General features: G+C 41.3%; 1 protein-coding gene across 2 annotated transcripts; it reads right to left on the reverse strand.

Annotated features, from left to right (window-relative positions):
• Positions 1–352: 352 nt before the first annotated feature.
• Positions 353–23,376, reverse strand: gpsm1b (G protein signaling modulator 1b). 2 transcript variants are annotated; one of them, XM_062412883.1, is made up of 14 exons: positions 23,102–23,376; positions 14,693–14,914; positions 13,546–13,681; positions 13,252–13,394; positions 12,754–12,877; positions 11,061–11,176; positions 10,708–10,863; positions 10,498–10,606; positions 10,286–10,400; positions 8,535–8,605; positions 8,242–8,412; positions 3,057–3,201; positions 2,414–2,619; positions 353–2,219 (listed from the first exon to the last, which is right to left on the reverse strand). In XM_062412883.1, the coding sequence occupies exons 1-14, from the start codon at positions 23,161–23,163 to the stop codon at positions 2,019–2,021; spliced, it is 1,977 nt and encodes a 658-aa protein (XP_062268867.1). In that variant the 5' UTR covers positions 23,164–23,376; the 3' UTR covers positions 353–2,018. The 2 variants fall into 2 exon arrangements, with proteins under 2 accessions (XP_062268867.1, XP_062268866.1); XM_062412882.1 differs by having other exon boundaries at positions 3,057–3,204.
• Between the last annotated feature and the right edge of the window lie 2,923 nt (positions 23,377–26,299).

Consider the following 26,299-nt stretch of genomic DNA (forward strand, 5'->3'; position numbering starts at 1 on the left):
GAGTTTTTTCGAGTATGTTCAAACCTTCAAAAATGTGATTCACTTTCCTGAATAATAAAGCGAAAAGCAATAGGTCTTCACACTTTTAGGTGCTCGGGACCAAATCTCTGCCCAGAAGTTGTACGCCTCCATTGACCAGTCCAGTCTCAGCCCACTTACATTTCTTATCCAGACTCATATTAGGTCACCATGACCTTCAACCACTGAAATGTAATCTAGAGTGCAAGTGACAACTGGTAAAAATTTGAGGAGGCAAACTTGAGATACCATGTTCACGAGGCAAAAAATGGGATTTGTGAGGTCACGGTGGCCTTGACCTTTGACCAACTTCACAAAAACAGAGACCAACAAAACATCTGTAACATTTTATTAAAAGCATGAAAGGACATATTCACGTCCTCGAAAAAGAACATAAATACAAAATATATTTATATATACAAATGATGGCAAAGACAAACAGAAGCGTACCGAGTACTTTCTAAAAATGTTAATTCACAAAAAACAGAAAGGAGGACATATTAAATGTATCTCCCAATGTGTTGTTTATCAAAGAGAGGTGAATCAAGTGATGCGTTCTGGTTCAGAACTCAGCAACCCTAAAAGGATTGAGGTACAAAAATGAGGTAAGCACTAACTCTGGGTAAAAAGATTAATTTTTTTTGCTCTGTACATTACATTTTAAAAATGCTATGCAGTTTTCACGTCACTTGCTTTCATAACAACAAATGGATAGAAAGGAAAATGGACTACCTCATTTTGCCTATGTTACTAAGTTACAAGGTAGAAGTTTGCAAAACCTTGCAGCTGAAACCAGATGGAAGTTTTCACAGTTGTCGTACCTGGAGCAGAATATATGCGTTAAAGTGCGGCCCTGCAAACATTCAGGAAAGGAAATGTCCTTCTTCCCCAACACTCTGTAGCTCAACAGAGGTAATACAACATTCAGACCACAGGGGGGCACTGTGCCAGCACCACAAACGAGAACTCAATAATGTTCATGGCATTAGCACCCACCTTTTGCATCAGCTTTTGTTTCTATGTTAGTAAATGCTGAAATAATAACAATGGCAGTAAGTAGTAGTCTGTTATCAGATGTTCAGAACAGTTGGGACATCACTTTTTTGTTTTAAACAAGTAGAGATACGAACCGGATGTTGAATTATCGCACAACTCTAAATCTTAAAATCTATGAAATAAGCAGCTTCTTTCAATCATTTGGCCAGTAACCTTGGTTACTGCATACTGTGTGAAGAGGCTGATGCATTAAAAAAAAAAAATGCATGAATTCACATCATGAACATCGACGTGGATCTTAATCGAGTCCGTCTTGACTTTGTTGGCGGAAGTGAAATGTCGCTTATCGATCCTGTTCACGCTTAGAGAAACAGTTTGTTTTAACACTGGGAGGCCAAGTTTAATACTGTTACTGCTCAAATAACACTAGTTCTCTGGGAGCACTGGGAACCGGACAAATGAAATGATAAAAGCAGCATTGATCTGAGGGATGGAATTGACACAATTTGTTAGAAATCCTCATGTTTCAGTGCAAATCTACATTTTTTCCTCGAAATTTCCCTAAAATCGGCTCAGCTGATTCTCTGTGATTTCCACGACTTGATAAGATACTGCATGTCCGTCATGGGCTTCTAAAAACCACAGCTTACACCAGTGAATACAATCGTGAGTCTGAAGAATGCTGATTAAGGCATTAGATTGAAGACACATTTGCACATTTCAAACTTAACCTTGTGTTGTGTTCATCCCTCAACCACCTCGCATCGTTGTTGTCTCTCTGCTTATATTTACACACATTTAGAGCATAACACACTGAGCAACATTTCATAGGTTACCGCCTATTGCACATGGAATTTTGTCTTGTTGTTAAAAAAAAAACGTGTTAGTTCAGCCTTGGGTGTTGAATGTCGGCCTGTCCTTCTTTGCGTTTTTTCTCCCGCTTTTATTTTTATTATTTTTTTACTTTCTTCGACATAGAGTTGTATAGAGTTATTCACCGAGTCCTAGCTGGCAAACCCGCCAGGCGGCTCCGGATCAGGGGACTCCGGGTCGTCCTGGTCCTCTGAGGGCAGGTGGACGCGCTGCTCGTCCATCCGCTTGGCCTGCACCCTCTGGATCAGACTGAAGAAGTCTTCGTCGGGCACCGTGGGCGCGTGGGGGCCGGCTTCTGGCGCGGAGCAACGCTGGTCATCAATCCTGGAGGACTGCGGGCAGAAAGATCAATACATTTAGGGAGCCGAGTGAAAAATGTGACATAACCCTACAGAGTCCATGTTTGACCTCAACACAAGACCCACTGTTTCCATTGCAACCTTCTCAAAAGTCTATGTAGCTAATAATAAAGAATACAGGAGGATCTTAAACTTGAATTCTTCTCATATGCGAGTGGTGTTCTCACCTGGCACTTGATAAGCATGTTGAAGAAGTCGTCGCTGGGCTCTTGATGATCTCCCTCGCCCACCAGGTGTCCCAGGTTGTTGTGGGTAATCCTCAGGCCCGGGAGGTTACCAACATTTACACGCTGGTCATCGAGGCGGCGGCTCTGGGAGCTGGCGATCAAATCGAACAGCTCCTCAGTCTGGGGGGAGGTGGTGAATGCAGGATCTAATAGGAGAGGGAGGAGCCTGGTTAGTGTTAATCATATACTGCTTATAAAAATTGACCCAGATTCCAAGTCCGAAAAGTGAAACTAATGCAGTAGGGCCTGAAACCTGTGTTCTCTTGAATGCAAACAATTACTCCACAGTTCATGGGTTATGTTGGTTTCATGTTTACTTCACAAAATTCTTTGTCCCATTTTGAGTATAATAGACATAAAGTGCGATATGCATTGGGGCATGGATACCATGTGATTGACAGCTAGTAACATCCAATGGGTAGAGGTCGTAGATGTGGGAGGCCAAAATTCCAAACTCAAGGCTTCAAAACAGCACATAACAATTGGTGACATCACAGGGATTTCAACATGGTGCAAATGAGTTCATGTAACTAAAATTCTAAATGAATTCTAAGTGTTTAACTTAAATTAAAGCTCCACTGACCGATCATGTCGTTCAGCACGGCGTTCCCAGCATCCTCGCCGTTCTGTGCCTCATCAAGGTGGCAGCGCTGGTCGTCCATGCGGCTGCTCTGGAACTTGCTGAGGAGGTCAAAGAAGCAGTCTTCATCGGAGGGGTCACGGCCCAACTTCTAGGAGGAAATCAAAACCATCAGGTGAGCAGAGCCGTCTTTGCGACCATCTTGAAACCCTGTCATTACCTCCTGTTGGTTAGCAGGTGGCACAAAAACTACTGAACGAATTACCACGAAACCGTGTGGAAGGATGTGGTTTTGTATCCAGTTCCAGATTTTATTTCACTTTCTTTACACTTTCAATAGCTCCATTGATTTCTCATAGATTGATCTTGACTGCTATCTGTGAGTGTGAAGAATTTGGTGCAGAAAAGCTAAGAAGTGACACTTGTGTGTACTTCACTCTGCAGCAGGAGCCATTCCCAACTGACTTGGTTTATAAAAAAAAATAAGAATGTGGTTCACCAAATGTTTCCTGGATGACATTGTTATGTCAAAACTTTGCCTTTATCCAAGAAACTAGATCCGCAGGTGAAATCATTAAACTCAATTCCATTACGAGTTGCATAATGAAGATCATGAAGACGGCCAGCTTGTGTGGAGGTGATTAACTCATGAGGGGATGGTTCTTCCTGGTGAGACTACCTTGACCTAGATACTGAAGCTGGGAAATATCCCAACCCATTTACATTTACATTTAAAAAAGGTTCACATGGGGGTAACTTGGAAAATCAGGTGGAAATAGCAAGAGATACAGCTGTAGCTGCTTTTTGAGGTCATGCATGTTGATAAGCAAGAACTTAATATGATGGAAAATTGTGTGTGTTTTCCATCAGAGCTCTGCAGCTGTCGAGCATCCTGCCTGAGGAACTTAAATGAATGAAGTGTATGTCATCTTTTAAATCACGCCTCATACCTTCTGTTTATAGTGAATATAATGTTTGTTGTTCTTATCTTGACTGCAAGTTACATTTTTCACATTTTGTTGTTTTATGAATGGCTGTGTGCTCATCATTCTATATAGACTTTATTTTATGTAACTAATAATAAGTAGTATAAAATAATAAAATATAATATATTGTCATATTTAACTGTTACAATTAAATATTTATATTTAGTTGGGATTTTTTTACAACGATACAACATAAAAGGCTTCCTTTGGTTTTAACTTCCACACATGAGCAGCGAAGCTGTTAAACTCCACCTGTTGTCTTCAGATAAGTTGGCAGAGCCCGTAATGTGCGTGTAACTCTAATTAATGATCAGCTGATCAATTATTCAATCACTGTCAAGCCAAGTAATTAAAGTCCACTTTGTGTTAGTGATGCTCTCACCCACTGTCACGGTCCAAATTATTGTGTTGCAGCTTTGCAACTGAAGGGGATTATTAATTTATCAACAATGATTTGGATTCAAAACACTGAGCTAGAAATGTTGATTTAAAAAAAAATTATGTTCGACCAGGTGATCTGGCAATCAGGTGGCCTGGTCCCATGATGCCGACGGAAAAAACTGCCAACAGAGATCAGATAACAGAGAAAACAATACAATATAAAAATCTTGAATTAAATAATGGTCAATAATACAACAGCAGGTTGAATTATAATGTTAAAAGCTTCTCTTAGAAATCCCTGAGGTCTGTTCCAAGGACCAGGTTTAGTCTCTGGAAAACTGAAGAGTAAAAAGTGGAATATCCTCAAATCTTGAACATGAGCCGTTGACAACAGGAGAGAACCTGTGGCCAGAACATTTGAAAAATATTCAATAAAATCCCCAAAAAAATTGTTCAATCAGTTACAATAATGCAGCATTTGCTAGAATTAAAAGAAAAGTCTTACAATTAGTAAGAAACAAATAACAAATAATCAACTTCTTAGATTCCCTCCAGATTATTTTAAACTATTAGTTACACCCCAGTAACACAGGACGTTTGACAGTGAAATGTTATGAATATAGTTCCATTGTTTTGAAACGGATGACGTGTCTTCTCGTGCATTTCAATTAATTTAGTCCCTCTTTAGCTCAACATATTCCACAAAACAACCTACATCTCGGTGATAACTAACAAACCCACGACACCGTGTTGCAGAGTTGAACAGAAGCAGAAGAGGTTGTGACAGGCTGATCCTCATTAAAAAGACTTTCGGAACGATACCGTCCCTCCCGACCACGCCTCAACAAACTGAACCCGATAACAATGAGGCTATATTGACTCGTTAAAGTGTTCAAATGTGTACGACCAAAACAAAAGAAGATTTAACGGCGACTAGTTGATAAATTGAAAACCACTTTGCCTGGAGCAAAATGTGTCAGCAGACTCCTGATATCAGGCAGCAGAATCTCTGCTTCTCCACGGCTATACGCTTTCTATTCCAAAAATCCCACCATGGTTCAACATTTATTTTACTTATTAAAACAGTGAAATTCCTCTCGACGCAACACACTGTTACTCCACAGAATTAAACGTCTACGGGAGAAAAGTTAGTAACCCCCGGTGTCCTTTGCACCGTCTTGTAATTCAAGCTGTAAAACATAATTGAATCATCTTACCAGCAGCACTTTGTCTTTGTCCTCTATCTTTCCGACTCGCTCTCTCTCTCTCTCCCCCTCGCTCTGTCCGCACACACACACACCTCGCTCACACTCCCCCTGTCTCCCACCACTTTACTCTCTCTCTCTCTCTCTCTGCTCTCCTGCTGTACTCAACTCCCTCCCTCCAATTTCCTCTCCTTGTATATCCCTCTATTTTATCCTTCTTTTGAATCTCTACCATCCCCTCACTCCTCCTCTCCCTCTCCCTCTCTCTCTCTCTGCGGCTCTAGTGCGGGCCATTTTTGTCCCGTCCCGTTCACTGTGGGAAAACAACTCATTATGGGAAGCAAATGAGAGGGGGTGGGGTGGGGGGGGGGGGCTGACCCTGTGGGGAGGTTGGCGGTTCTGTGATCAAGGTCACATTATCAGGAGAGAGGGAGAGCTGCTGGTGGTTGGCGAAAGGGAGAACTGGGGTGTAAAGACGGCTCCATCGATGAGTACACGCCGGAATCGGCCGCCAGCAAGAGACAGTGGCGCCGCATTGAAAAGGCGACACTGTGGTTATTTATTTATTTGGATCAGGTGTGACTTATAGCAGTTGTGTCCTTGTCCCCCCCCCCCCCCCCCACCGGCCTCCGTGCAGATCAACTCACTTTCGTTTTCTGCATTGTCCAATTAATCAAGTAGGCCACAGGGAGAGAACAAGGGGGAGAGGAACACGTGATGATGAGAGAGAAAAGAGACAGGAAGACAGTGACAGAAGAAATATTGCTGTGTGTATGTGTGTGTATGTGTTTCACAGCTACAGTCCTGTGAGGTGATGCCATCATGGATGACAACGGAAGTCATAAGACATTTTTGCTTCTTCTGTGTATTTCTAGCTTTATTCAAAAATTATTTTAAAGTTATTAGATTGTATAATTTAATTTGCAATATTGTCCTTGGCTTAAAACGGCTTAAAATGTCTTGTGATTCAAACACTCTTTGTAGGGCTTCCTTTATTTATCTAAGTCAATATTAAAACTGTAACCTCTTTAACACAAAGATGAACGGGTAAATGCAGGTTTTATAAAAAGTCTCTTTTCCCATTGCCAGTGGAGGACTTCGCCTTTTTCCCCCCGTGAGCCGTGTTCAACATCACAAATGTGTCTGGAATTGAAAAGCACCCCGCTGTCTTGCCAGTGTTGCATCTTGCACGATAGAGAGAAGAAAGAAAATAAAAAGAAATCGCTGTTGTTTGTTCCTCTCAAGATGTAAAAAAACAACATTTCAAATCTAGGCTAGTCAGATCGTTGGATTCTACAAAATCTAGACTGCCAAGATAAAGAAGAAATTAGCCTTTTCATCCAGGTGTCATGTTTCCATCACTGCTGATTGAAGCCAGAGCCGATAAAAAACTAATTTGACCAGGGACCGAACGGTGATTGTCTCCATTCTCACAGCAGACAAAAGCCAGACATTAGTGTGTGTTAGTGGTTTTTTAACCAATGGAAAAGAGGCTTCGGAAAAAACAAGCTCACTTAACTTTTAAGTTGACAAACTTGACAACATAAAGTAAATAAAAAATAAAAATCCTAGAATGTGAACCTAACTTAATCATGATCAAACCTAATCCTCATTTGATGGCTCCACAAAGTTGGTTTACCATTTATTTTAAAAAATATAATTTGATTAGATCTATTTATATGAGGATACAGTAAATCTTGTTGTCATCCAAAGGTGGATTTCTCTGACTTATAGCTTCAGGGAAGAGCAGCCAAAGTTCACAGACCCACAGCTGCTTTTAGAAAATTGGCAGATAAAAAAAAGCGTATACTTCAATTTCCCCTGTGTCCCCCTTGATGAACTATCATCATGCAGCCCAGTAATGTTCTCTCTCTCTCTTCTAGGACGTCAGCCTCCTGATTACAACAATTTGCTTTGTCACAGAAACAGCCATAAGATGCTGTGGGCAACGCTGAATATCAGGGATATAGCAGCTGTGAAACCACATCTTCATTAAGAATCTAGTTCAGAGCGAACAGATCACCGTTGGGCATTTAATAAGACACCTACATAGCCCACATCTTATACAAGCTCATGGGAAATTAAAGGAAACGGTCCCAATTTAAACTCTAATGTCTAATTTTTTTCCTCGCAATTTCTTCAATGCAGAAGCCCTGAAGACGAGTCAGAGAGGGGACGAAGAACAGAGAAAGCGGAAAAGGGAATTCAGCAGTCAGCGTGTCAGATCCCCTCGATACCATCTCCTGTATTTTCTCAGGTGGGCTCTCATGGCTCAAGGATAAATGGCTGGAATATGTTAGATTAAAATGAATTATTATGGTTGCAGATGTTGGTGAGCTGCTACATATTGACTTTGGTCCATGGCTTATCGGCTAACACGGCGGAGGCAGGGTTTATGACCTATACCGCAGCCGGCCACAAGGAGGCGATCATTCATCTTAATGTAGATCTTGTATGATGCTTATAATATGTAATAACTACAACGCTAAAGCCCAAAATAGATTAATATGAAGTTACTGTGAGAAGTGGGTTAGCTTAACTTAGCATAAAGATCAGAGTGACCTGAGAATGAGAGCGTCGCAATGCATCGCAGTAAAGACATGAACAGCCACTCACTGGCACCGGAGGCGGAACTTGCACAGTGATGTCGTCAGAGTCTAGCGGAGAGTCGAACCACGGCCTTTCGTCCGACGACTGACTGTCGGGGTAGCCTTTCCTTTTGCCGGGCTGTGACAGCTGACTCTTGGATCTCCTGGGTATACTCTCCAAGTCGTGGTTCTCACCGTTCTGCAGTAAAAAGGACACATTGTTTTCCGTGAGGGGTCGAGGGCGGTTTGGTTGAGCGGTGCGGGCATCACACGATATACACACAGCTCGCTCCGGACTGAAATGTGAGGGAGAGGAGTCACCTTGTCTGACGAGTACTTCCACAGCTCTACACTGTCCATGCTGTTTCTCTTGGTGAATTTGGGTCTTGCTCCTATTGAAAAAAAAGTAGATGGGTAATTAAACGTTTCAATATCCCACAGCTTTAGAATCTGTCATAGAGTTTATTCTAAAATTGTTCCACTTGCTGATTCAAGCATGCAAGGGGCTCTTTTTTTCTGCAGTGGTCGGTAATGTCAGTAGTGGTCCTGTGACGTGCACGCAGACTGTGAGGTTTAGGGAGAAAAGCGAGCAAACAATCTGAATCAGAGTCTGTTTGCCAGCCTTGCACCAGGGAGGGAAATGTGAGCCATGGGTGTGAGTTTCTGCCTGGAGAAGGGTTCATGAAAGCAAACATCATACAAAAGCCAGGCTGACTGCAGAGATAAAGACCGTTCAGCTCCTCCACGCTTTCACTGTGCAAGTTCTCTCAATTCTGTGAGTGAGTGGATCGCTTGAGGTAGATTTATAATAATCTGCTTTATTTGAGGATAAATATTAGTAGGATGTGTCTCTATGTTGCCTTGAAAATGTGAAAACCACTGTGACACAGAGCTCACATTTACTGTAGTCAAAACACAACATGTGTTAGGTCAGTCTCACCTAAAGTCAGCCCTATATGACAGACACTGACACACACACACACACACACACACACACACACACACACACACACACACACACACACACACACACACACACACACACACACACACACACACACACACACACACACACACACACACACACACACACACACACACACACACACACACACACACACACACACACACACACACACACACACACACATACACACACACACACACACACACACACACACACACACACACACACACACACAGACAGAGTTTGTTATGATTAAGGAAGCTGAGTAACTCGCTTTCATGGCGGTTAAGAAGTCAAGTCACATGAAACACTGACGCAGAGGACAACAGTGGCTGAGTGTATGGGTAATTCCACCTTCAGAGTAAGAGCGGCATGTGATTCTTTTGTTTCCTTATTTGACTGAACATTTTTCATTGTGCAAACATCTACAGCTGAATAAGGCACAAGGAGAAACACAACCACAAAGGTCGTCACAGAATTCAATCTAAAGTAAATTGTTGGAACCTTTAATGCTGAAGGTGACCAGATTCAAGTTTACATTATGACCATATAAGGGTCTAAACATAATTTGTACTGTACCATGATTAAAGAAATTCAAATTTTATTTAATTCAATTGTACAATAGTTATAATTAATACAACTTAAGAACAGGGACCTTCACACTTAAACATGTAAATTAAACTGAACGTCTGCATATCTCATTATATGAACAACTTAAATTAGTGGGAACAGTATTGCAATGTCTCAATGACAAACTAAATAAGTGGTATTAAGTCATTCCATTTATAGCATTCACTAGGTGTACATGACAAAGATTTTTTAAGTTTCTCTTAAATCAAACTCTCTGTGATTTATTATATTCATATGTATACACTCCTGTTTAAAAGGAAAAGTTCCACATTTTGAGAGATACGCTTATTTTGGTTTGGCAGAGTTCAATTAGGATATTAATACCACTATTACGGCTATCCTTAAAATACAAAGCTACGGCCACCTAGCTTATCATTATGACTGGGTATAGTTAAAGCTTGGCTCTGTCCAGAGGTGATCTGCCAGCCCCTCACTTATAAAATACAAATAAGGTAGGAAGAACTTGAAGTGTTACCTTGCATCTCAAACTCGGAGCTGGAGGGCGAGAGGTCGCTCTCATTGACGCCCAGAACCTCCATCAGCTGCTCCACGTTCATCCTGGCTGTCAGTTCCCCATTCCTGTCTCCAATCTGAGGGAGAAATACAAAGACGGGGACGAGGATTAAACTAACTAGCGCAAACACAAGAAGACTTAACTTTTAACTTTTAACGAATACTGTGTCGCACCTCCTTCGAGATGTCCAGGTGCTTTCGTGCATAGTGAAGAGCTTGTTTGTGGTTCGCTAAAGACACGTATGCATTTCCCAGACTCCAGCAGGCACGGCCTTCACCGACCCTATTGAACCACAAACACACATATACACATTCAAAAAACTATTCCAACACTGATGCGTGTTAGTGTATGAGTGCATTAGATGTAGTTTACACAAACTCTACCTGTCCGTCAGCTCCTGGGCGATATACAGGTGTTTCAGGTGGTAGTCTATGGCCTTCTCATACTCCTGCAGAAGAGTGTAGGTGTTTCCCAGGCTGTAGCAGGCCTGAGCCTCCATCACCTGGTCCCTCAGCTGCCTGGACAGCTGCAAAGTTTTCCTGAAGAAAAATAAAAAATTATGATAAAGAGTGAAATGAAAGGAAGTCTTCAAAGTATTTTTCTTCTCTTGTGTTTTAAGAGTTCAAATAACGCATCAGAATCAATTATATTTCATGTTCAATTTAATGTCAGTCCCTTTTCCTTTTTTGCATTTCCTCCAACCTCCACTAGAGGTCACACTGCCCTCTTCCCTCACCTGTAGTATTCAGTGGCTGTGTTGAACTGGCCCAGGAAGATCAGGGCATTGCCCAGGTTACTGTACGCCCGCCGCTCTGCTGCCTTGTCCCCAAATTCTTTGGCAATGGATAATCGCTGTGAACAACACAGCAGCAAGGGTCAAGTCAAACCACAATAACACAATATTATATATCCATTCTGTTTCTTAATTCTGTAAAACACAAAACAGGTAGGTACAACCAATTCACGTCATTTTAATTTTCTTAAGACTAATTTGTAGACTCAATGTACAAGCACAGGCTGTTACGCAAGTTCATGCTGTGAGCTCTGCCGGGCACATCATTTCATCACCAGAGGTGCTGCTGCAGCAGTGGTGCATCAAATCAGCCCCTCTGCTAGGGAAGCAGTATGCTCTCCTCTGTCGCACACTGATAGATCTGTGATGTGGCAACGAGAGCGCCTTCTCCCATGAGCAAACAAGTGGTTTACAAAGCAGGGTGACAGGAAACACATGCGGGGAAGCCTGAAGACATTCTTACCAATGATTCACCAGAAACCAATTTCCTCCTTTTTTGTCCTTTCTACCAGGGGCTATCAATCTCTGCACACAGTGTGATGGTACAGCACGAGATGGATCAGGTTCCACTTACAACCCCGGGAGGTGAAAATCATGGTAGGAGTAGCGGAGCCTGCTATCTTATATTAGCACTGCACTAGGAAATGACACATATTTTGATGAAACACTATGTTGTATTCACACTCTATCCCTGTTCTTGCATTCGCTGCATAGCTGGCAGCAAGCACAAGGACAGTTATTCTCTTATGTAGTTTGCATAAAAATGGATTCAGTAAAATGAAAGTAATCAACACTTTCTATACAAGAGGTCAGTTCCTCCATCTCTCTGGGAACTGAACATTTTGCATGTAGAATCTTATCCAGCTTTGTCAACATGGAGCAAATACATTCAGTCTGCTGCTTCACTGAAACCTTTTCAGTTTAATATGACTTTAGCTTCATCACAAGTGGACTGTGTAAAGTGGAGAGCAGTCATCTTTATAAAAAGGGGCTATTTTATTATTATTATGAAATGCTGATGCTGCGCATCTTCATCATCAAATAAACACGTCATAAAGGATAAAACTCAACTTTTGATCACAAACGCAATCCTCCATCTTTGATCAAAAACTGATTTGAGTAAGTCATAACCTTCTGTTGCTTGGTGGTAGTTATCACTAGTTCAATTCAGTGGGAACCACTTCTGGTCTGCATATGACAGAAGTGAAAGAAGAGAGGGGACAGGTTGATGAACGACACAACGCAAATTAATATGGGATGCTGTGGCTGAAGGAACGACACTTAAAACATCCATGGCCAAGAGGTTTATACAAACCTGCTCAGCATTGTGATATTAAGTTTAAGATTCAATTATCTTTTATTAATATTTTGATGAATACTATGCACTAAAGACAATTCCCCTCTGATCAAGTCCATTTTATACACAATCTGCTGCAGATAATAACACAGCATCTACAAAGACACTGAACAGCTGCAGGATGAACAACCTTGTGTCACTTATAAAAGTTAGGGTGCTGTCCTGCTGACACAGGGTCCCCCGTTCTGTTTTGGCCCATTAACAAGGCAGATATATATCACATGGGGATGCTGCAGTGACATGAACACGATGCTGGTGAACATTGTGTGGGTTTCTCACCTGCCGATGGAACTTGATCGCTTCGACAAAGTTCCCCAGCAGGTAGTGGGTGTTTCCCAGGTTCCCGTAGGCCCTCCCCTGAGCAGCTCGGTCTCCAAGTTCCTTCACCAGACACAAGTTCATCCTGCAGAGGAATGGACACACCACTTAAGTAGCTGAATGTAAATGATAAGTCAATTTAGGATCTTAAATATATGTAGTCAATGTACTTGTCCTATAGATAATCATGCCGTCATTGGAAAGTGATTTAAATGGCAAATTCATGTTCTGCATAAAAAAATGCAAGATGTTAGAGAATAGAAGGGGCAAATCAGCAGTTAAATTAAGAGAAAAACTGAAATCCTGATGTGGTGGACAGTCACAGACGTTAAAGAGTTAAAGTAGTTACCCTCGCCTAATTAAGTGATAATTCACAAAATGCAGTAAAACTCAATTTTCTATGCTGCGACTGCCATTTTCTGTTTTCTGCATATTCTACACACTGTCAGCTTAACTTACTCATAAAATCCAGTGGCCCTTTGCAGTGTGTCTCTGACTTCAGCAGGCAGGTCCCCCGGTTCCTGGGTGCAGCCCCATAACTGCTGTTTGCCCTTTGCATGAAACACATTTCCTATGTTGTAGAGAGCTCGGGCTTCTCCAACCTACAGCCAGAAAATAGAGAGATAAGGAAGAGAAAGATTAAAGTTAGTCGGGTCGGAGCAGATAAACATGCAAAATGTCTCAATGTATTGGTGTGTCCGAAGAGCTTTTAAGGACATGCTATTGAAACAAAATAAAAAATCTGCATGTTACCTTGTCCCCCTGCTCTTGAGAAATATCCAAATGTCTCTGACAGCAAACAACAGCCTCATCGTAGCGCCCCAACACTTTCAACGTGTTCCCGAGGTTCCCACTGGCTTTGCCTTCTCCGATCCTGTCTCCTATTGTTCTGAGAAAGCAAACGAAGACCCCCTGGGTGTTAGGTAACAAAGACCACAGTCGTTTGGTTAAACAGCAGCCATTAAGAAGAGATGCTGTGTAGCATTATTTTTAATTGGAGGCTCACTTCCGAGGACCAGGTCCCAGTGGCCCTGGTGAGACCATAACTTAACAAGATAAATCTCCCCCGGGTCTTTAATCACTTCCTTGCTGAAACACCAGCTGCACTCACTGCAGGAGGGGGGGGGGGGGGGGGGGGGGGGGGGTCAGATAACTCATATGAGCTTAATACCCAGCTGCTCCTTGTTTACTCTTACTGTATGAAAGTCCCCTCACTTTTCTTAGAATATTCATCATCTGAATCAAAACAAAATTAAATCAGCTGATGATCCTTTCTGCATTTGAGACTTTACATCAAATCTGTTGGAGACAGTGACCTGGTTCTTCAACGTCTGACAACGTCTATAATAGAAGAGTCATAAATACATAATTCATAATTATATACATAATTAGGCAAAGGCAAACTTCTCTTTCTATTTATCTCTTATTATTTATCATTGATTATTGTATCAGATCACAACTAAGAATTTTTGTTAATTTAATTGTTGCAGCTCATTTGTTCATTTATTAGCTGATGACTCAAAAACCTTTATAACTGAAAATCCATAATTTTCTAAATAAAATCTGGTCAAAATGGCACCTTCATATTACAGGGTATATTAATTCCATTTCATCTGAACTATATTTTGTGTGATTCATCTGGGTTGGTTTGCTGGAATAAATAATTGCATCTTATTACTTTTCTTTCAAGCCTGGGACTTACAACAGATAAATATTAATGCAATAATCAAATAATAGAAACTCAAGCCTCTATTACACATGATTTTCTGGTTGTTTTTTTATGAATATATCTCATCTGATGGATCAGTATTGGAAATGTTGGTCTTTAATAATAGCAGGGTTGGCAGCGGCCCCCAAAATTTGACATCATTCAGGCTCATTTAAAGAGTTCACAACTTACCTGGCCAAGGTCAGGTCATGTCTGTGGTACTCCAGGGCTTTGCCATACTCCTTGAGGTAGAAGTAAGCATTGCCCAGCTGGCTGTAGATGGCACTGAGGGTCTTCAGGTCTTCTGTGCCGACCTGAACAGCTGCCTCGAAGAACGCTGTCCCGCCTTTAAAGTCTCCAGCCTTGCACAGCCGCTCTCCTTCCAAGGCCAACTCCAAGCAAGAGGCCTCCATCCTAAATGTTGCAAAAACCAACAGGTAACTATTGTTAACACACGAGCATGGTCAGTGATGTCAGTGATATGGCCCCTTAGTACTGAGGCAGCTCAACTTCTTCTCAGGCCAAGGCACAAATTGGCAGTATCACCATGACAACAAGGTCTAGCCATATCCGTGGACTGTTGCCTTAGCAACTGAGTTTAAGCTCTAAGATGAGCACCTTGAAACACGTGATGCACTTTCCGTTCATTACTGCTCATATGAGCCTGATCTTTTACATAACGCTTTTATAAAGACAGTTTTTTTCTTTCCGTATAAAGCGATGATGCCTGTCAACACTCTGAGAGTAATAGTATTTTATAGTATGTATGGTAAGTGCCTTCTATGACTTGGATAAAAGAGGAAACCAACATGGTAAAAGAGATGTCAAATTTGTGTCTATTGAGAAGATCCTTGTTTATTGACTTTTCAATCAAATTATAATTATTATAAGATAAGTGTGGTATTGTGTAGCATGTACAAAATATTAATGAATCTAAATATCTGTCCCAAACTGAGTGCAGTAACAATCAGTGCAATGAGGGGTTTCATCCGTGAGTTGTATCCAAAAGTATACTGTACATCCCTGATTAATTGCATAATCCAGGATAAACTAAATACCAGCCAATCTGGTTGCAGCTCCAAATTCCAGATAAGGCACTAGAATGTATAGCTAAGCAAGGATTATTCTCGATCTAATCAGTTTTTACAAAAGTCACCACTACAGTTTGCCAAAAATGTTCACTAATACCAGAGCGATTCATTGTAACGAATATTATTATTTTACAAGAGTAGTAACCATTGGTCACTAGGTTTGCAAAACCAAGCACACAAGATGAACACAGTTCTGAGCAGTACCTGGGCTTTTGCTTGGTTCGGACTCTGTCCACGTACACCTGAAGCTCCAAGTGTAAAGGCTTTAGCATGGCCTGAGGTCGGGGTCCCCGGTGGACGAGTCGACATGTCGCACTCTCTGCCCCGGTCAGAGGGCAGCGCAAATGCCATGAGGGTTACAGGCAAGAGCTACGTCAAAAACTCTACACAGAGATTGCAGTCCGTTCAAGTAGTACACTTACCACTTAAAATTCAATGACACTGAGTGATAGGATATACATAGGTGGGATTTCCAGCTACAAAAACAGGTCCATATGAAGTCAGTATTGTCCACTGAATAACTCCTGTAGAATCTACAATGTCAGCAACATTGAATCAAACCTGGACAAATTCCAGCTGAAAGCTCTACACGCAGTCCGAGAACAGCCAAGAATCACATCTGCTTTTCAAGTCCAGTCCTCGAGAACGTTCCAGAAAACCAAATGTTGGACCCTCCACTCTTCAAGCCGAGACAGTCATGAGGGGATTGTAGAAATTTCCACAAAAGACCAGTTCCAGTTACAAATGTTTTTCGAAGCAAAAACATGTTGGTCAAGAGTATACGAAGGGCATGTTTCACATATCCAAGTGGACTTCAAGCAAAAGGTTCAGATGTTCAGTTCTTATGCCCTGAGAAGAAGTGTTGTCTCTTTTGACCCTCGTCAACCTGCCCTGAACTGTGACAGCAGTATCTACGGTTTTGTCTTGCTACACTTTAAAAGAGGGAAGGTATACTATAGGGGATCATATTGGGTAAAACCAGGAGGGGGGGGGGGGGGGCCAGTGACGACAAAGCCAGTGCCATTCATCTAAGCTTGACCAGTGCTCCAGTGAGAGACAGAGAGGAAGGCTGAGAGACAGAAAGAGTGGATCGCTAATCCAGTGAGCGGCAACTCGTTGCTGGAGACCACACAGCCCAGTGAGCGACCCAGACTAATCCAACTCTCTGCTGACACCGGCAGAAACTTCAGTAGGTCACCGGGCAGGGCTTATAAGACTGTGAGTTAAGGGGATGCGAGGATATGAAGGAAAACACTGGACTTGTACAACATATAACAAACATTCTCAGCTGAAAAACTGAATTTGGAAACAAAACTTACACAAGATTAAAAAAAACTGTTCTTTTCAATAGAATATAATTAAGATAATAAAACGCATGACTCAGTGCCCTCAGACACACCCTTAGACAAGTATGTGGAAACAGGCGACCTCTGTCTGTACACGTTTGTTATCGCATATGTTTTTGCACGTCTTCTGAAGGTTACCAGATATGGACCAAAGAGAAGAAATTGTACCACAATAAAAACGTGGGGGGCAGTGTCGCCGATAGTTCTGGCAAGACAACCATAAGACACAAGGATGACATTTCACCATCCACAAGAATTTAATTTCCTCAATAACCCTAACGTGGCTGCTTAAGCCTCATTCCTAAGAGGCTGAGATAATCACAACCGTCTCCACCATCACCATGTTTGTTTTGTTAGAAACTCGACTCTGTTCTTCCCTCTAGTGGATGCATTGCTTAACAACCATGACAACGTACAGGACGCATGGAAATATATGGGCAGTGACGGTTACGTTGTTTTAAAAACAAATGTGTCTTGTTTATGGCAGCATAAATGAGCCTTCAGAGCAGAGAAAAGGACTTTTTTCCATGTCAGACATTCAACTTGTAATGAACAGGAAGATCCCATGTGCTAAATATAGCATCAACAAAAACTGCTTTTGTCCTATTCATGTGTCCCAGTGAGCTGTGTCATTACCAGGACCCTGGAACTAAAGCGGCTAAATGGAATTCAGCCATCATTAATTTTATGATTGATGCGCTTTGGGTTCTCGTCTTTTTAAAACAAAGGTAATGCAGTGACCCCTCCAAGAAACCAGACTGACACCATATGAAGTATCCATGCATATCCTCATTGAGCTCGAAACATAGTTTGACCCTGTGTAACTCACCTAGGGAGTATCCAACAAAGAGTTCTTCCTTCTCTTCCTATGTATATGAAATGTTACATTGTGGTACAGATATATATTGTGATAGATTACATCTCCCAAATATTCAGCTGAAAAACGTCTCATGGATTAATTCTAACCATAAAGATGTTTTTGGCTGTCCTGGCAAAGTTTGAACTAACCACATTTATACCTGACACATGATGGTACCTCAAGTATAATCATAAATTATGATAATTAGAAACACTTCCAACAGTTCCAATCATTAAAATGTAAGACAGCCCACAATAACGTAAGACAGACTTTTTAAGAAGGAAACATACCTGAATGACAAAAGGTGAGACGCGAGAAGAAGCTGCCGTCATTTCACTCTACCCCAACACCCTCTCAGTCGTCATTGATACAATATAATCAGCCCTAGAACTACTGCTACAACAACAGCAGCTCAGTTTTAACCAGAGGCTCTTTGAGGGCAATAAACATCTAAAATAAAAAGTTCTGTTTCCAAAAGGTGAAATGAAACGTCCCAACTGCCTTCATCATAACAAATGATGCAATGTGATGAGTGCTGTTGTGGGGGAAAACACAACCAGGCCCTCGGGCAAAGGCACTCCAAAAATCTTTTGGCAATAACATCACTCTGTAAAAAGGCAGACAGAGGTAATTACCAAGGTAGAAAACAGTCAATAAAAATGTGCAAGGTCGGGTCCTCTGTATTCAATAAATGGAAAAGCAGCAGTCTGGGTTTTTATGGGGGGGGAGACTCTACAGCTCTGAGAACCAGAATGAAACGGGGGGGAATACAGGATGGAGGTCGACTATAAAAGCAGATGAAATATTTCACTCACAACAAGCCTGAAAACTTCAGTCAACTGTAGACACAGAGGCTTTGGAAATATATATCAATGCAGTGTCTTCAAGTAAAGTTGATCCAAGTAGCTACAGGGCTGTTACCAGACCAAGGGCAGCAGATGTCCAGGTGCAGACGGTGATGTTAATTACCACCAAGTTGTAAAACCTTGAGTTTGCATGGTTTGTGGAAAATGGGTGTAGCCTTAAAAAGGCCTGGCCACTTGGTTAAAGAACTTCAGCTGTGCAGTTGTAAAGTCAGAGGCAAATATATCATTCCTTATCTAGGTCAAAAATCGGTAAATGAAAAGTACAGCTTGATGGCTAGCCTGTCGGTTAAACGACAGACGGAACGAGGATAACAGACTGAGACAGAGGCCTTCACGGACTTGTCAGAAAAAAATAGGACGAGAAATAAAAGAGCAACAAGGGATTTGTCTTTGAGAGATGGTTTTCACAAAGTGCCTTTCATTCTTCTCATCTTTGTGGTTGGCAGAAGAATGGATCTGTGCAGTGTGGTCTGCCTTTTCTCTCCTCTGATTACCACTCTAATTGGTCTGTTTGAGAGACACTCATCCCATAATAGCCTGTTTGTGGTCTCAGAGATTCAGTCTCCCAGTGCTGTTGCCATGGCAGCAGAGAGCACATGTAATGTATTGGTCAGGTTTCAGGGAGGAAGTTACAAGGTGAAACGGAGGTTTGTGTGTGAGCCAAACTACACAGAGTCTCAGGTTAGCCCTGTCACTGGGAAAAAGAACAAGGTGAACGATATTTCACAATGCACCTTCTACCTCTTGTATCACCCTTTTCTTTGGTCTTTTTTGAATTCATATCCATGGTTCCTTCTTACCATGATAGTGCAACGGCGTTGAATCATATTCAAACAATCAGCATTTGCACAAACAGTCTAAAACAACCTTTTTCTATATTTCTATATTCATTCATACGTGATCAAAACTGTGTCTCAGCGAGCAATAACACGGCCATGACCGGAACTGCACAAAATCAGAATAGAGTAAGACCCAGGAGGTCGACCCAGAAATCTCTGGAGGGATAACATATCCCGTCTGGCCTGGGAACACCTCGATATTACCCATGAAGAGCAGGAAAGCATTGCTGGGGAGAGAAGGATGTCTGGAATACCCTAATTGACTGGGTACCTCTGCGACTTGAGCTTAAACTTCGTGGGAGACAATTGAGGGTTTTTCACGCCCTCCATCAAACCACAGTGTTTCGACATGTCACAATGAAAGTGCGTCAGAATAGTTTTTTGGAAGCAGTCCTTTGTATTCACCTCAGAAAGTGCAAGTTAACAAGTAAATGTCGACTCCAGATTACTGTCGAATATGGAGAAGATCAATCCATAAAGGCAACTAAAATATATAGTGCAATAGTGAATGCTCATATATGAAAACACAACATGAATTTGAATTCTATATAAGACAAGTTCAGTTATGTTTTTGTTGATGCAGCTTTTATTTGATCTATAGATCCTGTTGCAAATTCTGTTCCCATGAGTTCTGGCTTAGCTAAGAAACTCTGCGCTCTAATCCAGCCATAATTACAGAGTGCCATGGCTGGTTGTCACAGAAACCAAAGAGAAACTCTCTAGGAATGTTTTTTTCCTCTTGCAGATCACGTCTCTTCCAGCTCGACCAGAGCTTTCTCTAGCTTACTTCTTTTGTCTGATTCTTCTGTTAAACTGCTTTTTCATTCTGTTTCCCTGAGCTCAAAAAACATTCTGTCAGTGTGTGATATTAACTGAGCAGTAACATCAACTGTGGACCTAGAATAAGCTGAGATATTTAAAAAAGTTACAATATCACATTTTTTATATTTGGCAGCAGGGTTTTCAGATTCCCTGCAATAAATGATGTCAGAATTAAACTGAAATTTTCAATATACTGCATTATATCCATAAGCATTCAAAGATCTACGATATGGTCTCTGAAGGGCATGACAAGGATTCTTTGATATCCTTTCAGAATAAGGTGACATTTAAAGACACCTCCACTTAGGCACATGATGTGTAAAAAAGGACATGAAACTGTTTGGCTTTCAGTCAGTACGAGGATGACAGGGTATAATCTAATACAGTTGTGGGCACTGATCGTCAACCACTGTACAAGACTGCAAAGACTAATGTGATACCACTCCGGATAAGTAATGAAATCTCAAAGACCAAAGACCGAACTTTCCGGAGGTCTTGAAGATATTATAAACTGACTTTGAAAACTTGACCAATTTCAAATATATATATCTATCTATATATATATATAGATAGATATATATATTTGAATTTCAACTTAACTTTTGTGATCACTCTGAATGCTTTTAATCTTTAAAATATCATACTGCTGAGTCAAATATGGATAAGAGCTTTAAAATGATATGGAACCATTTCAATGTGACATATAGTGTATAAGTACAATATGGCCAGAGACCCCCGAAAAGTTCAAACTTAGTTAGCCCCGATTCTCTTTATGATCCAAGACACATAGAATTTAAGTTCCATGGGTTTATCATGTGACCAAATCATCACACCAAAAAAAAAAAATGTATTTTAAATAGATCAATATTTCCATTAGACACACTGAGCCTGACCAACACATAGGTTGCGTCCTCCCAACATGACCACAGGAGCTGTTTGGTGACAAAGACCCCACATGTAATACGTATACCCACAACCCTCATGGTGGAAAAGGTCATGTATTGACTTTATCTGTTTGTAAAATAGAGGGAGCGCGATCACACAGGGTAGATCCGACCATCTGACCGTAAGCAGCAATGTGACGCACTCTTTGTATTTATCTTTGTGTGTGTTCAAGTGTGTGTGTGTTTGTGTGAGAGAGTGTTTGTGTGCGAGTGCCCGGGACGTGACAACCCTGCAGGGCTTATGAATGTCACTGTGCAGCTCAACAGTTAAAAACTCGCCCCAGCAGCTCATTAAGGTTCCGCTCAATAGACAGTGACAGTCTGTAAGGTCTGAAAGTTAAATATGTAGGTACATTACAATAAAGTACATTACAGTTTTAACACAATTGCCTTAATGTTTTTGCATATTCCATCTGTGATATGACTCATTAAACAACACTGGATCGAAAACTTAAAAGTGGATGCCCTTGATAAGCTCAGTGTTATAAGAGATAAGAGAGAGAAGCAGTGACGCATTCAGTTTTACCATTTGCCAGGTAACACATGACATGATTGGTAGGGTGACCCATGAGCAAATGATGGGGGAAACCAGTTAGACCTTAAATGAGATTAAATCGAACAACCGATTAGTCGCTCAACAGAAAATTTACCTTTTTGATTTTGTAAAATTTATCATTTCAAAAGTGAGACTTTGACACTTTTTACGTTATTATTATGATTTGGTTGAATAATATGATTATTCTGAGCTTTATTGTCATTCCTGAAGTTATAGGGAAACTTTTGATTTGTTTGTAAATGATAAAAAATTTAGATAATAATAGTTGTAGACCTGGTAATAACAAGTTAACACATTGCCGATAAGTCCTCAGATTGGACTTCCATCGACAGACAGTGTGAAGCTCAGGTTAAAAATGTTTTAAAACGTGCAAATATACAGACAGTGAGACAAGATGAGACAGACAATGTGCAAATAAGAGGGAACGTGGTCATCACATATTCACAGAGTATGAAAAACATGTCAACTGCTACCGACCACAAGCACCTAATAGGCCTCATTCAGGTTTTCAATAGAACTATGTAGCTGCAATAAAATGTGTTTATACCATCCGTGCAATGTCAGTATCACGTGTATAAAACTTTTACACTGTATATATACTGTTTAGATTGTACATACTACTTTCAATTGTGTTATTATTGTATTTAATCAATTCTAATGAGTGCATATTGTCGCTGTACACTTTTGCTGCTGGTAAATTTTCCAATAGTGGGACTAATTAAGGATTATCTTATCTTAACTTATCTTTTCATCTATTATCTTATCTTTTAGACTCAGAGCATCCTGTGTTACCTGCTCTGTTTAATCAAATCTGAGCCATGTGCACTGTCAAAGGTTGTCCAACCTGTGCATACACACAAAACACACACACACACACACACACACACATACACACACATACACACACTGTGTGTATCTTCCCCCTACGTGCACATCTTATGAGGCTCCTCTCAGTCTGGCACATTCCAGCCGCAGCAGCTCTATGACCCGGGCCAGGAATGAGGCTTGGATCCGGGCTCTGGCTGCAGCTGTGACCGGCTCCTGGGCTTTAATCATAATATTAAAAAAATAAAAATCACAGGGAGCTGGCTGGTCAACCCCCCCCCCCCCCCCCCCCCTTCCTGCCTGACTCCTCCTTCCGAGGAGAACAGGAGCGGGCTGGTATAACCCTCCTCTTTACCTCCCATTCAGCCGCTCCCTGTTGTTGTGTCTCCCCCTAACAGACCAACCCCCCTGTCCCCCTGTCCCCCTGTCCCCCCGCGGTCCTCCGCTTCCTACCTGGAGTGCAGCCTCTTACTGGCCAGATCCTGGACCACACCGTTAGCTGCCGACTGAGCCATAGCCCCGCTGCTCAGCTGCCTTGCTCCCGCTGCGGAGCCTCCTCTTCACGGCGGCTTCCTCCACAGGCAGCTCCAACTTTCCTCCTTCTCCTCTGCTGCGTGTCTCCCTCTGTCTCTTCCTCTTCTTCCTCCTCACCTTTCTCTTCCTTCCTTCCCTCTCTCTTCCTCTCCCTCACTCAGCAGCAGCGATGGCAGCCGCTCAGGAAGTGAGGAAGTGAGGTGTCAGGCTGAAGACACCAGAAAGGCACGAGGCCCCGCCCCTTTGCGTGACGTCACGGACAGAGGGCGCTGCTTAGGAGTGTGCGTGTTGTCGAACGAGGCCAAAGTGTGTTTACACTTCATCGACTCAATTCATGTACACACACACTGTGTCATGCTGCTGCCAGTCTGATGCTCTGTGAGTCCGAAACAACAGATAGCATAAGATAAGATACAATAAGACAGGATAAGATAAGTCAAAGTAAACTTTATGTTAATTCGGGCCATATGTTCAGGTCAGGACATGGACATGATTAAAATTTTCTCTGATCACCAGTGTAAATATATAAGTAGACAGAACATATAAGTACGCAGCATATTAAGTACTCAAACTTAGTACAAAGTACGACATAGTATGCAGCCCCAAGGCACATGATGGATAGGATGAAGAAGCGTAGTGCAAATCAGAATAGGTCAAAAGTGCCCATTGATAATATACAACTATACAACAATTAAAATGAATGAAACACAATAAAAACAAAATAGTAAGTAACATGCAGAATATATATAGTGTAAAGGTTTTGCATATGTGATACTGACATTGCACAGATAGTTTAAAGAGAAGAGGAGCCCTGCACACTTTCCTGTACTTGCAGAACAACTTAAACCTCTTGTTTTGGTCCTGTGGCCCTTCATCAGGTAAACAAATTCATCAGGTAAACAAATTTGTCAGGTAAACACACCCTGTTTTTTCTCCTCCGCACCTTTCCACTATATTTTTTAGGATGTGCATTGGCCTTTACAGTTTTTTTTTACGGATGGTCTAAATACATTTTAGTGCAGTTACACAAAAATCTGAGTGAGGCATATTAGCTGCATGTGGACGGAAGCAGTTTGACACATGTTTTTCATACTCTGTGAATATGTGATGACCACGTTCCCTCTCATTTGCACATTGTCTGTCTCATCTTGTCTCCCTCTCTGTATATTTGCATGTTTTAAAACAGTTTTAACCGGAGCTTCACACTGTCTGTGGATGGACGTCCCATCTGAGGACAATCCAACGAAAAGAAAAAACCTAATAATAACTATCATAATAATCATAATATTTTTTATTTGTGTTGCACTTTTAACAATGTTCTTAACATAATCTTGACATCATCGTAGACGAACATTACATTTTGGCCATAATGTTTATTCTTCTTTTTACCAGGGCTGCAGCTGCTGCAACTACTGCTGACTTGGCTGTTCAGAAAAAAAACTCTATCATGTTCATAGATAGATTTGTAAAATTTCTGTTATGGGTAAAATAACATAAATCTGTCATCTAACAAACCTTGTATGTGCCCAGGTTAGACTCCATTTAAAGGGGAAAATAGTTTTTTAGAGCTTTGAAAACGAGAATTCAATGTGTTGCCAGAACGGTTCATCCCAGTGAGAATCAGCCCACCAGCCACTTAGCTCTCAATGTGTTCTTTGTCAGGTTACGTTTCCCTCCAGCCCCCTGAGAGGCAGTGAGCTGACACTCACCCACATCTACCTGAGGGTTGGTTACATAACAAGCAAAAGAGAAACAAGGCTCCTCACAAGGTCCTCCCTTTGCAATAGACAGGAGGGAAAAGTGCGTCTTTACTCTACTGCTGCCACTACGAGCTGAACAAGGATACGCTCTAAGAAAAGAGATGGAAGAACGTTCCCTTACAAATCACTGAATTCACCACGTTTAAAATGCGTGAGTTTCATAAAATCAAACAAATTTCAAATCAACTTTGTTTAAATGCTACAGATATACTCAACATATGCTGACATGGCATGTTGCACAGTTACCATCTGATTTGTCGTCACCACCGTCATCGGCCACATTTGGTCCAAACAGCAAACCACAGCATCTTTCCACTCACCTGTCAGTGCTGAACTTTATCTTCTTGCTCCAGCGTCTCACAGACCTGTGCCTTGTCACCAGGCACGTGCACAGACATTTTAGGGGGCAGGGGCTCAAACCAAAAAATGGGCACCCATCGCCAAAATTGTTTATGAAATTAAAAATAATAATAATAAATAAATAAAAAACACAGTAGGATATTTTCAACTTATACATTTATTTTTGTTAACAAACTAACTCAAATTATCAATTTGAATAAATAAATGAATAACAGCTCAACTTAACTTAACTTAACTTAAGACCTACCTTTCATTTCAATAATTAGGATTTTAAATTAAACAAAACTAGTGAACTTGTCTAATTTGTAGAACAGTAAAACTGCCTTTAAATTATCTGCCTGTCTGTCTGTATCTCTCTCCCTCTCTCTCTTCATTAAACATGACAAACGTCAGTAAACAGCTGGACAAGGCTTTGAAATCAAGGAGTTTTTTGTTTGTTTATTTTTTAGGAAACGTCGGACCAGTTACGACGTAATGTTTTCAGTGGCGCTAATGTTGTGGTTCATTTATCACCAAACAACGTCGGGGGATTGCACAAACACTGTCATTACCTGTTTGTCTGATGCTGCGGGCATTGTTGTGCAAGTTCACACCTCTCATGAACTAGTTCATAGTTCAGTTCATTTCATAGTTTTAAGGTGGAAAGTGAGAATGAAAGACTTAACTTGTTAAAGAAAACCTTATCCATCACTACCCCTTGTCTTTACTGTCGGAATCTTTATCAGACTGTGTAAAAATCCCTCTGTGCTTTCTCTTGCCATCTGTATATGAGACCGAGAGCTGTTTCGCAGGTATGGCCTGCCCCTTTAAAGAAAGTTTGTAGTGTGTGACGTAGTGCACCTGGGTATTGTGGGAAAATACGCTAAAAGTGTTAGTATATAACAAGAAGTGACGGACCACCTAGAGGTGATGCAAGTGTTGCTCCTGCTGTATATCCGAGAAATAAAGTTTTCGCATTCCAAGTAAAGAAACATCTCCTCCTCCTTATTCACAAAGC

This window comes from Platichthys flesus, chromosome 19, assembly GCF_949316205.1.
Source record: "Platichthys flesus chromosome 19, fPlaFle2.1, whole genome shotgun sequence".
NCBI lineage: Eukaryota > Metazoa > Chordata > Actinopteri > Pleuronectiformes > Pleuronectidae > Platichthys > Platichthys flesus.

Coding starts and splice junctions, on each gene's coding strand:
- gpsm1b (XM_062412882.1), bottom strand. CDS start 23,163: ATGGCTCAGTCGGCAGCTAACGGTGTGGTCCAGGATCTGGCCAGTAAG. Junction 10,607..10,707: donor GCCCAGGAGCTGACGGACAG/GTAGAGTTTGTG, acceptor GTGGTTCAATAG/GGTCGGTGAAGGCCGTGCCT. Junction 8,606..10,285: donor CTCCGAGTTTGAGATGCAAG/GTAACACTTCAA, acceptor TTTTTTCAATAG/GAGCAAGACCCAAATTCACC.